Here is a 14,342-nt window from a genome sequence, read left to right on the forward strand (position 1 = left end):
ACTGGAGAGAGAAAGAAAAAGAAAAGACAGTCCCTGCCCTCAAGGAGTTCACAGTCTAATGGGGGAAAATAACATGAAAAAGACTAAGTACAAACAAGATATACAGGATAAATTGGAGATAACACAGGGAAGGCTCTAGAATTAAAGGGGATTGTGACAGACTTTCTGTAGAAAGTGGGATTTTAACTGGAACTTGAAGGAAGCCAGGGAAATCAGGAGGCAGAGATGAGGAACAAGGGTATTTCAGGAACAGAGGATGGTCAAATGAAAATACCTGTAGTTGGGAAATGAGGTGTTTTGTTTGGGAAACATCATGGAGGCCAGTGTCGTTGGGTCACAGAGTACATGTGGGGAGAGAGGTTAAGGTGTAAAGAAGGCTGGAAAGGAGTAGGAGGGGAGGACAGGTTATGAAGGGCTTTCAATGCCAAACAAAATTTTACATTTGATCCTGCAGATAAAAGAGAACCATTGGAGTTTATTGCGGGGAGGTGGGGGAGGGGGTAATTTGGTGTAAAAAAATATTTTAACTAGCTCCTAATCTATAAACTTCTGGCTGGCTGGATATCTGTAAAACTATAGCTGGCTGTTAGCTGCCTACGCCAGTCTGTAATGGTCATTTTAAAAAATCTCCCAACTGCTTCTCCCAGACTGATAAGCAAAAGTATTTTTTCAATAACACAAAACAGGGTTTATTTATGAGAAGAAACTTAGAGGTAAATACCAAGAAAAATATGACCTGATTGCATTTTAGCTTTCTCCCTGCTGCTGTGAAATCTCCTCCCACATCGCTCGCCTGTGGGTGTGACTGGCCACTGCCAATGCCACCTGCGCTTACACCCCCGAGCCATGTCTCCTTCTCTGGTCGTGCCCCCGCTTTCTCCATAGCATCTCCCTGTGTCTCCTTTCTCAGTCCTTCTACCTCCTACCTCACTCCTCTTCACTACCTCCCTCTATGTCTCTACCCCCCCAGGCTTTATAACCCTTCTTTCTCTCAGAAACCTTGGGCCAGGCCACCCACACGTGCCAAGCTAATTCGTTGGCAAGAAGACTAATAAGTAGGCTATTACAATAGCCCAGGTGTGAGGTTATGAGAGCTGGCACCAAGGTGGCAGTCACATCAGAGGAAAGAGGGCATATATAAGGGATGTTTGCAAAAGTAAAATCCATAGGCACTGGCAATAAATTGGATATGGGGAAAGGAGGGTGAGAGAGTGTGAGGCATGAAAGATGACACCTAGGTAGGACCCTAGCCTGGCTGACTGGGAAGAGGGTGTTACCCTCAAAATAGAGAAGGGGGTAGCTAGGTGGTGCAGTGGATAAAGCATCAGCCCTTGATTCAGGAGGACCTGAGTTCAAATCCGACCTCAGACACTTGACACTTATTAGCTGTGTGACCCTGGGCAAGTCACTTAACCCTCATTGCCCTGCACCAAGAAAGGGGAGGAAGGGGAGGAAGGGGAGGAAGGGGAGGAAGGGAGAAAAACAATAGGGAAGTTAGAAAGAGGAGAGAGTTTGTGGGTGAGGAGAAGATGAGTTCTTTGAACATACTGGATTTAAGATGTCTATGTTGTGAGATGAGGGAACCCAACCCCCAAGGAATCCTTAAACTCTCCCAAGGGAAACAGCTCTGCCTCCCACCTCAGGGATGTGGTGTTGCCAAAAAAGACCCTAGGATGCTGATAAGCAATACCAAGGTCTGCAAGGTGATATGTAAGATGTAGATGGGTGCCTCATATCCTACTGAGACCCCATTGTTCAAAGATCCCCTCCCAGTTGTCTTGCCCTTCCCAGTTTTACATTTCCTTTTGCTTTATCATTCCCTCCCCTTTCTTTGTTTTGTAAACATAAAAAAGACCATGTCTTCTCTTATTCTAGTGGGACAGTCTCCATAGTGATTCTGTCCTCAGAAAATATTTTCCTCACTCCTAATAAATCTATTTTTATTTTACAAGTTTCCTGATGACCCTCCAACTCTTTGGGTAAGCTAACCCCCACCCCCAATCCATATTGAAGTCTCCCCAACATCTACTGGATATCCAGTTGGAGATGTCTAATATGCAGTTAGAGATGCAGGATTGGAGGTCAGCAGACAGGTTGGGGCTGCATAAATTAATTTGATAGCCATCAGGATGGAGATAATAATTGAGTCTTTTGGGAACCAATGAGATTACCAAGTGAAATAGCTAGAAAAGAGAACCCAGGACAGATCTCTGTGGGACATCCAGTTAGCAAGCATGACCTAGGTGACGATCATGAAAGAGACTAAAGAGCTGTCAGATATTCAAGAGGAAAACCAGGAGAGATTAGCAAAGGAAGGAAAGGAGTCATATGTACAAAATTATTTACAGCAGCTCTCTTTGCATTGGCAAAGAACTGGAAACTAAGGAAACTGGAAACAATTATTGAATGACTGAACAAATTATGGTATATGTTAATATCCCATACAATACAATAGTATACAATAATATACAATATTAGTGTGCAATAAGAAATAACAAAAAGGACAATTTCAAAAAAATCTGGAAAGATATTACCTTCAAAATTTAAAGAAGAAAACCCCAATCTTTATATGCCAATTTTACATACAGGGTTTCTAAGAAATAGCCAGAGAACAACAGTATGCTGAGCTAAGAGGAACTAGCAACCAAGCCTATGAAATGTAGGCTAGATTGAAGCTAGATCCAACTCCTCTCAATTTACAAATGAAGAAACTAGATAGATTGCATTATTTGCTTGATGTTACATAGAAAGTTAGTGGGAAAAACAGAACCTTGCGCTCCTGATTCCTAATCCAGTGCTCTGACCACTCTACACTACCCTGCCTCAAAGGAGTGATCATTGAAACTTAGAAAGTGGTCAGGAAAGACTTCTGGATGGAGGTGGGGTATAACTGCTCAAATATTTTAAGAGAATTCATACTGCAGAAAAGCCTTATAAGAGAAATGAATGTGGAAAGACAGTTAACCACATGCATCATCCTTTGAATCCCATCAGAGAATTCATACTGGAATGAAACATTGCTAGATTTTTATTGTGTATTATAGTCATTTCCATGAATATTGGCTAAGTCTTGAAGGTTGAAAATGGAGGTGGGGAGAGAAACGCATTAGGATTTCAAGTTTGAAAAGCAGGATGTATAAGGAAATGCAGAATAATTTGGTATGCTAAGGGCTAACAAGGAAACCAGAGGTAAAGTTTGAACAATTCACCAAGGAAAGAGTTTTTGGTTAAGGCAAGACTACTTTTATGCAGCATTTTAAGTTTGTTCAGGACCCTTCCCCTCCAGTTCAGGCTGGTATCTTGAAGAACTCCCCTTTCCGTAACACTTTCACTTTTCTTGTATAGGCATCAAGTGGCACTAGAGAGAAAGGGAGACTGAGCTCCCAGAGTGTGGTAGATGGGGAAAAATGGATTCTTTGTGGTGGTGTGAACTCTCTTCTTCCTCAGGGGAGTGGTTTTCCTTTCAAACCTAGCTCACCAAGAAGAGGCAGTTTGTTTCAAAAGTGAAAGTAATCTACCCACACTCTACCTGCCACTCTCACACAATTGTGATTTATTTCAAGGAGTGACTGAATCTAAATTCATATGCCAGGCTTGCATATCCAAAGATTGCTCACTCATTATGTCCAAGTTGTTCCAAGCTGCCAGATGAGTTCTTGCTAATAAACCCTTTGCTTCTCTTGAATAAGAAAGACTTTTATTTTCTATTTAAATAAGTGAATGAATGAATTCTTTATTCATTCTCTATTTTTAAAACTTAAATAACATGCACGTATAGCTTAGCATTTCTGATTTCCAATAGGGTTTTATAATGAGCAAAGGAGATAGAAGTTGAAAGCAATAGATTAAGAAACCCACAAGGTTGTCCACCTGGCTAAACCAAATTGGGAGAGGAAGAAGGAGAAGCAAGCTTGGCTAGAAGATAGAAAGAATCCCTGCTCCCATCTGTCCCACTGGCCAGCTCCCACCTTGGAGCTACAAATCTCTGGCATGGCCAGACCTTCAGATGGGTTTCATGGCTTATTTCTTGGTAACCATTTGCATCCATGTTTGACTCTCACAGTTCTTCTTCCTGCTTGCTTGGTGGCCTGATGCCCTGACATCTTTTTTCCTTTCTTTTTCCAAAGGTAAGTGTAGTAATGAGAATAGGGAGGAGGAGATTTAGAGATCAAAGTCAACCTCTCTCTCAATTCCCCTTGCCCTAAAGACCAATTACAGTTGCCAAATGTTTCTTTTAATAATATTATCGGGGCAGCTAGGTGGCGCAGTGGATAGAGCACCGGCCTGGAGTCAGAAGTACCTGAGTTCAAATCTGGCCTCAGACACTTAACACTTACTAGCTGTGTGACCCTGGGCAAGTCACTTAACCCCAATTGCCTCACTAAATAATAATAATAATAATAATAATAATAATAATAATAATAATATGAAAGACAGAAGAGAATAGTGAAAAAGAGGCAGCCTTGGAGACAGAAAGACCTGCCTTTGATATATTGTTGTTGTTTGTCCTTTGTTCTCAAAGAGGACTATGACATCAGAATGATATCATGACTTATAGTGTATTGGATTTAAATGAGGGAGAGCTGTGCAAGATCACCAACCTCACTCTCTCCTCCAGAGCCATCTGGGCCCAGTGGCAAGATATATATCAGAATGTCTGGAGATGACTCTGGATGTTTAAGCAATTGGGGTTAAAGTGACTTGTCCAGGGTCAAACAGCTACGAAATGAGATTTGAACTTAGGTCCTCCCAACTTCAGGGCCAATGCTCTATTGATATATATTGTCAGGGTGACAATCTCCCACCCATATCCCAGCAAGTCATTTAAACTCTCAGTGGTCCATATAAATTGCAGAGCAGGTGCTGACTGACACCAGTAAAGGGAGTAGAGACCAATGAAGTCACAGATTCTATCAAAAAACAAAGACAACAAAAACCTGTGAGGCAAGCAGAGCCAATATAATAATCTCCTTTTACAGAGCAGGAAACTGGTGCTAAAATAAGTGAAAAAACCTGCTTACAGCCTAATAGCCAGTAAGCATCAGAGCTGGGATAAGAGCCCAGATCTTCCAAATCCATAGCAAGCAGCCTTTCTGGATTTGAAAGCCCCATTGGATGTCATAGTGAAAGCTGGTGAACAGGTAGCCTTAAGACGCAAAAGGAAAACCCCAGGGCCCTGTCAGTCTCTTCTAACTTGAGAGAGTTCAAGAGAATCCTCTGACAAATGAGGAGTGCCCCAGAATATGGTGCTATTTGTTGTGGTTCTTGCGGCACAACCAATCTAGTTTGCCAGTTCCCTCCAGCAGCACAACTCTGACCAGGGAAGAGCAGATTGGCTTTTGAATGTACTAATAATTAGTCTATAGGGTATCTTCCAAGTTAAAGCATTTCATTGAGAATTCAGAGCTGTTCTGACTTCAAACACAGAAGCAGATGCCTTTTCTTTAAGCCCTTCATAAAAGGACCTTATTATTTGCTTGAACCTGGTTGGGAATCCAGAAGACAGTTTTAGATATTGTCATTATAATTATTGTTAGCAAAGTAGAGGTAAAGGGAGATAGAAAATAGAGTTAGGAATTTGGAGTCAGAAAGACCTGGTTTCAAATCCTGCCTCTTGGGTCCCTCATGGGACCTTGAGTAAGTCATTTAACTTCTATGGATCTCAAGCAACTCTCTAGGAATTATCTACTAAGTCATGGATGGATCACAATCTGCTTGAGTGGAGGAAGAATTAAAACACAGGATCATAGGTTTACATATTAAAGGAACCTTAGAGGATATTGAGTCCAATTCATGCATGTTACAGATAAGGAAACTGAGGCACAGGGCAGTTAAGTGATAAGTCACAAAGCTAGTATCAGAGGCAGAATTTGAACTCGGATCTTCCTGATCCCAAAACCAGTGCTATTTCTGCTGCTAAACCTGCTGAAATCACAGCTTCCTTGCACATGTGTATGGACAGCAATAAAAGTAATTCCTATTTCTATAGCTCTCTGAAAGGATAAAAAACATCTTCCTCACAACCAATCTTTAAGATAGGTAGGTTAGGGGCAGCTAAGTGGCACAGTAGATAGAGCACTGGCCCTGGAGTCAGGAGTACCTGAGTTCAAATCCAGCCTCAGACACTTAACACTTACTAGCTGTGTGACCCTGGGCAAGTCACTTAACCCCAATTGCCTCACCAAAAAAATTTTTAAAAGATGGGTAAGTTAGGTTAGTGCTGTTATGCCCAGGAAATAGATGTATAGAGATAGATAAAGTCAGTTTTCCCGGTCCCACAGCTAATAAGTGTTAAAGCAAAATTTGTAGGATTTAGATCTAGAAAAGGCCCGAAAGAGCATCTAGTACACACTTTTCATTTCATAGGTAGGGAAACATGGGCCATGAAAGGAAGAGAGAATTTTTTGAGGTTATTCAGGTGGTTAGTTCATGATGCCTTTTGATGCTAAAACTAGTCTGATTTCCACTACACTATCTTACCTCTTACTACTTCTTCAAATCATATAGTCAGGGATTTCCCAACTTTGGGGGGCTTAAAATTCTCCCTCACCCCCTCCCTAAAAGTGTTATTTAGCATGTGTTCAATTTTAAATTTAAAAGCAATGTCGTTTTGAGAGTACCACAAAATCCCTGGTAAAATACTAAAGACAGTAATGCAGTGGAGTATAGAAGGCACTTTTCCAGATTTGACGTCCTGGCTTCTAATCCTGATTGTGCCACTAGCTGTTTTAACTTTAGAGAAGATACTCTTGTTCTATGAACCCATTTATTTAACTGTGGGGAAAAATTGTTCTACCTTTCCTCTTGACAATGTTCAACTTAAATATTTACAAAGTGCCTTTTCTCTGTAGGACATTATAACAGGGTAGTATGTAGTTTAAAATTCTAAATGTGGGTTATCTGTCCTCCCACCCAGTTTTGGGGGAAACTGACTAAAATCACTGATAAACGAGTTTAGAATTTTTTTAAGGGTTTATTGAAAGATAGTAAAAGAAAGAGAAAGATTGAGAAGAGATTTCTTATAACCTGGCAATCCTAACCTTCCTAATCTCCCACTTCTGAAGTTCCCTGCCACCATGCCAATGTCTCCCAGCCAAAGAGGAAGCACAGTCCCACCAGCGTCTCCTTCCTCCTTCGTGTCCTCCTCCCAGAAATGGGAGGCTCTTCAAGTTACTTGGCTGGTAGCCTTGATAGACAGTACCCACAAACAAACGTCACTTCCTGACGTCAAGGACCTTGACTGCATGGCTTGCCCTCAGAGCCCTTCTCCTAATGGTGGAGCTTTTCTACAGTAAGTCTCCAGCAGGTGGCATCATTCCAATCGTTACAGTAGAAAGAAAATAGAAAGCACCAACAACCAAGAACCTAATAGCCTAGTGAGAAAGGTACAGCATGTCCACACAAAGCTGTAACAAAGTAGAGTGTAGGACGACGCGGAAGGGTTACAAACACATTATTTCTTCCTCAGGTATATATTCAAATTTGGCTTACTCAGAGAGAGCCAAACACTTGTTAGAAGAAATAAAAAGGCAATAAAAATTGTTTTGTGGGGAGGGTCACAAGGGATGATCTGAGAATAGATTCATTCAGATATAAATGTAGTCCATGTAAGCTCTAATGCACCTTCATGAGACCCAACTCCCTATTTCTACTGACAAGTCAGGTTCCCAGAGTTTGGCTGCAAACATCTTAGCCTTAGGGTTCTAGGGTACCTTTGAGATGCTAGAGGTTATTCTTTGATGCCACTGGCTCAAACCCCTGGCTCAAGGGATGTTCCCCTCCTCCCAAGATTACCATCTGAGGATTATTTAGTCAACCAGTCTTAAGTAGCTTTTTAGAAAAAAAGTGTGCAATAATACTGGGCACAGTCAGCCCAGCATGTACAAAACAGTCTGACATACTTATCCACAAACACATTCAGAATGTAAGGGAAAGTGGGTTCAAACCTGGAAAGCACACATGGCAAAGGGATAACTCATACATTCTGGCCACAGGAAGTTGTTTTCTCCACTCATGGGTCCTCAAGAAAATCTCCTTAAGCATGAATGTGTGTCTGATTTGTCTGTGGCTCCTTGATGCAGACACTGCTGCTAGGTAATCTGGGGATACCAGTTAGGACACTTTAATGCTCGAAGATCCTCCTCTGGAAGAGAGACCTGAGCAAAACCCAGGCTTCTTTTCCACCCCTCCCTCTAAACCCAGGTGGTTCTGTATCAGACACATCCTGGAAAACCACAGTTGTTCCAATCTCTGGGATCCCCAGCCCTTCTCAATTCACTTGAGAATTCATAGATGATCCCTGGAGCTAGGGCCAAATTTCCAAAGCTATTTTGCTTCAGTGGCTTTCCAACATTTCTCATGCTGAGTCTAAAATCTTTGGATTGATTGATTGGTACATGTCAGCAAGTTAACATATCACGATGAAATGAGGGTGACAGTGGTTTATCCCCACTTTAATACTTCAGCAAAAGATATCAGTAAAAACTCGTGGGGGAGGGGGACAGGTAGGTAGAGCAGTAGATAAAGCACCAGTCCTGGATTCAGGAGGACCTGAGTTCAAATCTGGCCTCAGACATTTGACACTTACTAGCTGTGTGACCCTGGGTAAGTCACTTAATCCTCATTGCCTCACCAAAAAAAAAAAAGACATAGAGGGACAGAGGGGCAGAAAAGAAAGCAGAAAGGTTTCACAATTTTTCAGTTTGTCTTTGTGAAGCCCTGGAATTTACACTCATTTCTTAAACAAACAAAAAAATGACAAATAGCATGAGTCTTTAGAACACCTGAGGCAATAGCAAACTACTCATGCAGGTCACCTAACAAGTGGAACAGATCAGAAACACATTCACAATACAGTTCAGACTCAGTCTGGAGATCATCTAAATATAGCTATGAAAACACTTGCTTTCTTGAAATGTCAAGAAAGCCTAAAGAATATGACACATTTGCAGTATTAGCCTTTTAGTTTCTTTCATAGAACAAGCAAGAACTAATAGCTAACTCTAGATTTCATCTTTTGAGGGTCATGGTATTTGGAACGTCAAAGGACCATAAGCTCTCTATTCTATTCTAACTCTCATTCTAAAAATGAGGGAACTAAGCCTTAGAGAAAGGTAACTTGCCCAAGTTCACACATCTAGTTGGTGGCAAAGCCAGGGTTTCTCGCTGCAATAAAAGGGTCTTTCAAGTGCATCTGTTTTAAAATGGGTTGTAAAATCTTTGTTTCTATGATTTTTCATAGCAATGGGTTTTAATATGAATAACATATTTCCTATTTTTTCCCTCCCATCTTCCTTCCTTCCTAATTCTTTTCACCTTCCTTGCTTTTTCCTTCCTCTCTTCTTTCTTTCCTTCCTCTCTTCATCCCAACTTTTCCTCCTCCTTTTTCCCCCCTTTACTTTCCTCCCCTTTCCCTTTTTCTTCCTCCTTCCCTTAAACACCAAGGTGAGTCTATTACATAAAGAATCCTATGGGGGGGCAGCTAGGTGGCACAGTGGATTAAGCACCAACCCTAGATTCAAGAGGACCTGAGTTCAAATCCAGCCTCAGACACTTGACACTTACTAGCTGTGAGACCCTGGGCAAGTCACTTAACTCTCATTTGACCCACAAAAAAAAAAGAATCCTACATCAGAAGCTCAAACCACATATTCTTTCCCTTCCCTCACCCCCCTCCCTGCCCACTCCAAGTCACACTTAAACAATCATGGCTTATGTCATGGTCCACACTTTTTTGGGCAAATCCTCATGTAGTAGAAAGAGAATTGGGCTAGTTGTCATTAGATCCAGCTCCCAAGTTCCCATTCTGGCAAACTCTGGGAGTGACCCTGGAGAAATCATTGATGCCTATAGAGGTGAAATTGATGCTTTCCTGTACCTAAAAGAAGGATGATAATACAGTACTACTTAGCTCACAGAGAGGCTGTGAAGAAAGCCTCTTGTAGCATTCTGTAGAAATGTCAGTTCTAATTGCTTGACATCACAATAATCTAAGAAGCCATGAGGTTCAGAAAAAATCATATTTTGTTTCATCTATATCTTCCCTTCTGCCTCCCCCCGCCCCTACACACGGAATTGTCACTAGGTGACACAATGGTATAACGTCCATGCAAGGAAGCTTTGCAAAGGAAAAGATGCCACTAAGGGAAGCTTGAAAGACGGGGTAGGAGTTTTGCAGAATAGGTATCAAAGGAAGGAAGAAAGGAGAGGATTCAAATGAAAATCCTTGGAGATTTAGGAAGAAAAAAAAACACCATGTAAATACATGTTAGGGTTGTTAGCTTTACTAAATTATTTTCTGTTCATAAAGGCATAAGATTACTTTTCCTGAAATTTCAGGTTCAAGTTTTTGGTGGCAGTTGTTTTTAAATTTTAAAATGCAGAATCTTAATCATAATATCCTAGAGCTCAGAGTAACCTTAGAAATCAGTATCAGACCTCCTCCTCATTTTACAGAGGAGGAAACTGGGGTCCAGAGAAAGGAAGTGACCTCAACTCACAGGATCTCAAAAATGGAAGAGGCCTAAGAGATCATTTTGTCCAGCTCTCAGGCCTGTGCATGCATCTCCACTATAATGTTCCCTATTAATAATTGTCCTCCCTCTGCTTTAAATGCCTCCAGTGAGGAAGAGAATATAATTCTAATTATTAAAAAGTTCTACAAGGGGGCAGCTAGGTGGCGCACTGGCCCTGGATTCAGAAGGACCTGAGTTCAAATCCGACCTCAGACACTTAACAATTACTAACTGTGTGACCCTGAGCAAGTCACTTAACCCCAATTGCCTCAAACATACACACACAAACACACACACAAAGTTCTATAAGACCCTCCATAACCTAGCATAACTTTTCTCCTCTTACTCCCTTTGTGGTTTGCTAGATTAGACTATCATTGAATCCTCCAAAGCATTCACTGCACACTCCAACCTCAAAACCTTTGTTCATGTGGTACCCATAACTAGAATGCACCATCTTAATTTAGTGCAGTGAAAAGACTAAAATGCCATTTTTTCTACATGAAATTGTCACTCATTCCCCCCAGTCAAAAACAACTTTGTCCAAGACCTCAGAAAACACTGTTATACACCTCTCTAAAGCATATTATGCATCATGGTTTTCTGCATTGACCAGAGGATGCCCTCCAACTCACACAGTGAATCCCCCCCGGAAAGGTTATCCCAGATTCAAGGTACCCAGGGGATGGTATGCACACAAGCCCTAACTCGCAAGTCCCCATCAGTGGATTTACTTTTGCTAGTAAGCCGGTGGACATCATTAGTTCAAAGCAAAGGTTTTTACTCAGACAACATAGTAAGAAAAGCAGGGGAAAATAGTGTCCCTTTAAACCTAGAGCACACTTTCCTATAAATACTCTACCCATCGTTAGTGAGAACAGTGGACACATGTAGGAAAGACATGTTACCTAGTGATGTCATTGTGCTATTCCCACAAGGCTTGCTTCCCACTGATTTTTCATGGTATGCAATTTCTGACAAGTATTTAGTCTCTAGCAGGTGTGTGTCCTCTGCCAAATATATGAATATGGTATACATTCATTGTGGTTCCCTTCTGGTATCAAATGGCTCTTGTTTAGCATCAATGCTGACTGTGTCTGGTTCTTGCCCAGAACAATTCTGCTGAGCTTGAGATTATGGAAATTCTCTCTGCTTCTCACTTTTAGTTTCATCTAGTGGCCCTCAGTTAACGAAAAGCTCCCAAAGACCTTTCTCCCACAGGACAGCTTTCTATTTCTCTGAGCCTAGACGAGGCGTTTCCCCTCTAAAATATCACTTCCTCCCCAGCTGATTAGTGCCTTCAGGCTTGTCTATTTTTTTTTTTAATCCTGTGTATCCTGATCACCAAAGACAGCCTTTCTGTGGGAAGCCTCACTCCAACTTAGGGTTAGAAATTCCATTTAATTCTCTTAATTCCTTCAGGAGGATTTGGTGCTTGCAAAATGGTTTCAGACTAGCTCTCTTTTAAAGAAAAAAACACCTCAAAAATATAAAGAAAAACAACTTTAAATGACTTAAGAACTCTAATCAATACAATGACCAGCAGCAATTCCCAGGGATTGATAATGAAGTATGCTACCCATCTCCTGACAGAATTGTTAAATTAAATATGTAGAATTACATTTTCAGACGTGGCCAATGTGGGAGTTTCTGTGTCAATATGTGGTTTTGTTACAAAATATTTTTTCCACTGGCAGGTGGAAGGAGGGGTGAAAGAAAGAAAGAGATGGTAAACAAAAGAAAAAGAAAAAAGAATACTGACTCATTGAAACATTTTAAATGTATGGAAGAGATCAGAAGGAAAGCCAGAAGTCACACGTAAGCATGATAGCACTGAAAGTTGAATGTTGTATTTATTTTTACTAAAGAAGAAAAGCAAGCTGTACCCAAAGGAGTTGAGTCAGTTTAACAACCTTACTACCTATTTGGCACTGTTGCAAGTCCTTGTCATTGAGGAGTTCACATTCTAATAGGAGAGACAACAGGAAAACCACAATGTATATGGAGGATATGTGCAGGATAAATTGGAGGTACACACTCTCAAAGGGAAGACATTAGCATTGAAAGGGACTAGAAAAATCAGTTCTTACTACCTAACCTACCTACTTCGAATGTTGGTCACGAGGAAGATGCTTTGCAAACCTTTAAAGATTTATAGAAATAGGAATTGTTGTTATCACTGTCCATACAAATATGCAAAGAATCTGATTTTCAGCAGGTTGAGTAGCAGATGCAGCACTGGCTGCACGTGTGTTAAATGAAGGTGATGGGGCACTATTGTGCTGAAAGAAATGAGATAAATAATTATTGAAGACATAAAAAGACGCATGAATTGATGCAGAGTGAAGTGAGCGGAACTAAAATAATATACCATATATACCATACCATCATACATGTACACACACACACACCATAGCATCAATATTATAAAAATGAACCATCTAGATGACTTTTGCAAACTGATAAAGAATGAAAAGTAGGAGAGCAATTTATACAATAACACTTTTTAAAGAAAAAACTTTGAAAACTATGAGGCCTATTTCAATACAATGATCATTTATTATTATTCCAGAGGATGATGCACATTACAGGGGGCAGAATGAGATGTATTTTTGTATACAGCAATTGATGGGGGTTTGTTGTTTGACTATGAATATTTGTCGCAAGAAATGTATTGACCTGTTCTTTTTTTTTTCCAGTGAGGTGAAGGGTGAGAGGGAGGAATTTTTTTTTAATTCTTTTTAAATAGAGAGGTGGGGATAAGACATGCTACAGATGGGAAATATTTTCATCACATTTAGATGAAGTCACTGTATTATTCATTTTACTTACATTTGTTGCAAGAGACCCCTCTGGAAATGGGAGTAATATACAAATATTTATCATTTTTTTTAAATCAATAAAACTGGGAATTTATATTTTAAATGCAACCAGTACTAGAATGGGTAGCCAAGACTGCCAAGTCATCAGAAGGAAGACAGGTCTCAGTGAGCGCCAGAAGATAAAAGGTGGGCCAAAAGAAAAGGTTAAAATGGAAAGCAAGTTTGTTAACATTAGAAAAGGCATTACAGCATGTTCAGTGGAAGAGCTGGGTGGATCTAGAGTGGGACATGGGCTTGGGGATTCTGGGGATGAGGGTTTGGGAGTTAGGGAGTGGGCAGTGCTGAATCAACAGGGTTTATACAATGAGCCAGGTGTTCAGAATCACTGGGAAAGGGATAGGGAGATTATGGGATAGGGAGAATATGACAGAGTGGGCATATGCTAACCATCGATTAGATTACCCAGTACTTAGTACAGTGTCTGGCAAATAGTAGACACTTAATAAATCCTTGTTGGATTGACTTGTTTATCAATGACACAAGAGAAGTCCATTTAGAGAAGAAACTGCTTAGCCTCTTAAAAGTCCTTCCTCAAGACTCCGTCAGGGCTGAATCTTGTGGCAGTTGATGATAATGAGTCCTATGAGGTCCGGAAAGAGGCCCACCTCACAAGAGTAGGAAAAGGTACTGGCTGAGGGAATCCATACAAGAGGCAGTAGTTGCTATTTCAAAGTGAGTCCAGTGTGGAAATTTTCTTAGGAGAAATGGAGTAGGACCTGGGGCAAAGACAGAGAGGTCAGAGGTCTGAGGCTTGGATCAGGGCCTAGAAAGAGAGGAGCAAGAAGGCTACAGGTGGTAAGGCTGAATCCAAGACTTTTGTAGGGGTGAGTGCAGAGGACAAAGGAGGGGGGAGGGATATAATGTTCCCTAGGGCACAGGTTGGCTGTCTGGGTAAGGGGTAGAGCTGCATTCCCTGGGAAGCCCCACTGGTACAGACCAGATGCCT

General features: G+C 41.0%; 1 protein-coding gene across 1 annotated transcript in view; it reads left to right on the forward strand.

Moving 5' to 3' along the window:
- The first annotated feature begins 11,109 nt into the window (after window positions 1-11,109).
- Window positions 11,110-14,342, forward strand: part of LOC122739172 (non-structural maintenance of chromosomes element 3 homolog) — a 101,904-nt gene continuing 98,671 nt past the window's right edge. The window contains 2 exon segments of the mRNA XM_043981011.1: window positions 11,110-11,188; window positions 13,961-14,020. Of these exon segments, the coding sequence (XP_043836946.1) occupies window positions 11,110-11,188; window positions 13,961-14,020 (139 nt within the window).

The sequence above is a fragment of the Dromiciops gliroides genome, chromosome 2, assembly GCF_019393635.1.
Source record: "Dromiciops gliroides isolate mDroGli1 chromosome 2, mDroGli1.pri, whole genome shotgun sequence".
Classification (NCBI taxonomy): Eukaryota; Metazoa; Chordata; class Mammalia; order Microbiotheria; family Microbiotheriidae; genus Dromiciops; species Dromiciops gliroides.